The sequence below is a fragment of the Halyomorpha halys genome, unplaced genomic scaffold (genome assembly GCF_000696795.3).
Source record: "Halyomorpha halys isolate HHAL.00 unplaced genomic scaffold, Hhal_1.1 Scaffold146.1, whole genome shotgun sequence".
NCBI classification, from domain to species: Eukaryota; Metazoa; Arthropoda; class Insecta; order Hemiptera; family Pentatomidae; genus Halyomorpha; species Halyomorpha halys.
Genome location: NW_027110622.1, coordinates 607,872 through 610,640, shown reverse-complemented (window position 1 = coordinate 610,640; position 2,769 = coordinate 607,872). Strand labels below are relative to the sequence as shown.

General features: G+C 37.2%; 1 protein-coding gene across 1 annotated transcript in view; it reads left to right on the top strand.

The window, feature by feature from the left end:
• The window catches only part of LOC106678538 (ankyrin-1), a 19,978-nt gene extending 17,494 nt beyond the window's left edge, over positions 1 to 2,484 (top strand). Inside the window, exon 3 of the mRNA XM_014417092.2 lies at positions 123 to 2,484. Within this exon, the coding sequence (XP_014272578.1) occupies positions 123 to 2,027 (1,905 nt within the window). The 3' untranslated portion in view covers positions 2,028 to 2,484. The remainder of the gene's footprint in view (positions 1 to 122) is intronic.
• The last annotated feature ends 285 nt before the right edge of the window (positions 2,485 to 2,769 follow it).

The following is a 2,769-nucleotide window of genomic DNA, read 5'->3' as shown; positions in this document are numbered from 1 at the left end:
CATATTATAAATAGGTTTATGTACATGGATTTATCATTCACGATTCTTGCCTCCATAAATCTACCAGCCTGAACATCAAATAGTTCTAAACATACCAATTTTAAAATGATATTTTGTTTCAGATTGAAGATGAGAAGATAATATATACTCCTTATGAACAAGAACAATTTTTAAATGGCTACATAGTACATGAATATGTTGATGGCAATTACGTGAAGAATACTGATGAATGGAGTACACTTTTCAAAGCGTGTTACTGGGGTTACGAGGATATCGTCGAATTGCTTCTTGAGAAAGGAGCTGACCCCAACGAGAGGACCAAAACAGATGGCTGGGTCCCTTTACATGCAGCCGCAGGAAGGGGGCATGATTCAATTGTGTTGAAACTGCTCGATAAAGGTGCAGAGATAAACATGAGAAATTATGATAGCAGAACACCGTTACACGAAGCATCGTATTGGGGGCAAGAAGGTGTTGTTGAAGTCCTTCTTGCACGAGGAGCCAATTTCAACATTAAAACGACATTGGCTGGCTGGGAGCCGTTGCATGCTGCTTCAGCACGTGGACATTACTCCGTAGTTGTCAAGTTGTTGGATACTGGCGCAGATATAAACTCAGTTAGCCTAGATGGTATCACTCCACTGTTCGAAGCTTCTTACTGGGGTCAAGATGATATTGTTAAACTTCTATTGGACAGAGATGCCAACATCCGCTTAAAAACTAAAGATGGTTTTTGGCCCTTACATGCTGCGGCTGGTCGAGGCCATCTGAAAATAGTAAATATGCTCCTGGACAAAGGCTCATATGTAAATGCACAAAATAATGACGCCCGAACTCCTTTATTTGAGGCATCATACTGGGGGCAAACTGAAGTGACCAAGGTACTCCTTAGAACAGGAGCTGATTTCAATATCAAGACGAAAGGTGATGGCTGGGTTCCATTGCATGCAGCGGCTCAAAGAGGGCATTTAGAGATCGCCAAGATGCTTCTGGATACTGGCTTATATGTAGATGTAAAAAATCTTGATGATAGAACACCTTTGTTCGAAGCATCCTTCTGGGGCCAAGAAGAAATCGTCAGAATTATGATCGACAGAGGAGCAAACGTAAATATTACTACAAAAAAAGATGGATGGTCTTCTATTCATACAGCTGCAGCACAAGGTCATGAGAGTATTGTTAAAATACTATTACAACAAGGGGTAGCTGTCGATATAAAAAACAATGACGATAGAACTCCATTGATTGAAGCATCTTATTGGGGAAATACAGATGTTGTTAGGTTGTTACTCAATCATGGAGCTGATTTACACACTAAAACAAAGGCTGATGGTTGGGAACCCATACACGTTGCTTCAGCAAATGGACACCTTGATATTGTTAAGATATTTGTTAATTTAGGTGTTGATGTAAATGTCAGAAATCCCGATGACCAAACTCCATTGTATGAGGCATCGTACTGGGGACATGAAAGTGTTGTGCATTTTTTAATTGAAAAAGGAGCGAATGTAAATATAACAACAAAAGGTGAAGCATCGACAGCCTTACATGCTGCCTGCCAAGGGGGTGACTATGTTGGTGTAGTTAAATATTTGATTGCGCAAGGCGTCAATGTGAATGTTTTAACCAAGGATAATAAGACGCCATTGCATAAAGCATCGTATTATGGACGTGAAAATGTTGTTAGAATTTTGATCGAAAAAGGAGCTGATGTAAATATAAAAACATCAGATAAGGATGGTGCATGGACAGCACTACACTCTGCCTGCCAAGCGTTCAGCAAAGTTGGTATAGTCAAGCAATTGCTTGCGCTAAACATTGATGTTGATGTTAGAAACAAAAAAAATAAGACTCCATTGTTTGAAGCAGCCTATTACGGTCTATTAGATACTAGTAAAGTTCTGTTAGACAAAGGCGCAAACCCTAATGCGGAAAGTACTTCGCCAATTTGTAAAACTCCTAAGGATTGTGCCAAACTTCGTGGGTACTTAGACGTTTATAAGTTACTTAGTGAATATGGAAAGTAATATCGCGATGGGGGGCTAGTTTCTCTGTATATCCCAATAGTTTGATTATTTTCTTTAATTAAAAAAATTAAGTCGTCCAATGTAAGCTGAATTCAACTATAATATCCTTAGTAGCTTAATAGCTCAATCATTATTGTTTTTCGTTACAGACAATTTTGGACGGGTGATTGTTAATAACGTCAATTTGTCACAAATAGGAAAATGCTGCAATTTATGTAATAATTTTTTTTTATCATTTTATTATACCAGCTAAAAGCAAAAAATTAAAAATATATAAACAATAAACTACTTTCATAACCTATTTGGGAACCAATTTCAATAAAACAAATTGTATCTCCCCTAATATTGGTCCAATTAAGATATTTAATAAGAGAGAGAAATGCTTTATTCATTCATACTGCCCAGATACATCAGATTACTACATTACACAGCATACTTAGCAATCCGTGATCGGACATATATAAATTACTGGAAGATTATTGATTGACCTTGTGTATAGATGAATGGAATATGGTCAGGGTGCGGTAAAAAAAAAACTCAAATAGTAGATAATTATACTATTTTATTGAGCCAACTTCTCGCCCCATGTTGTAGGGCTTCGTCAGGGCTAAAAAAGATACAAACACTGTAACTATGTGTTTGTATCTTTTTTTTTTTTTAACATTAACATTACTATGTTTACTTTACAAATTATTTTCGTTATTGTGACATAACTGCCGTCCCCACTCCTCCCAATACCAAC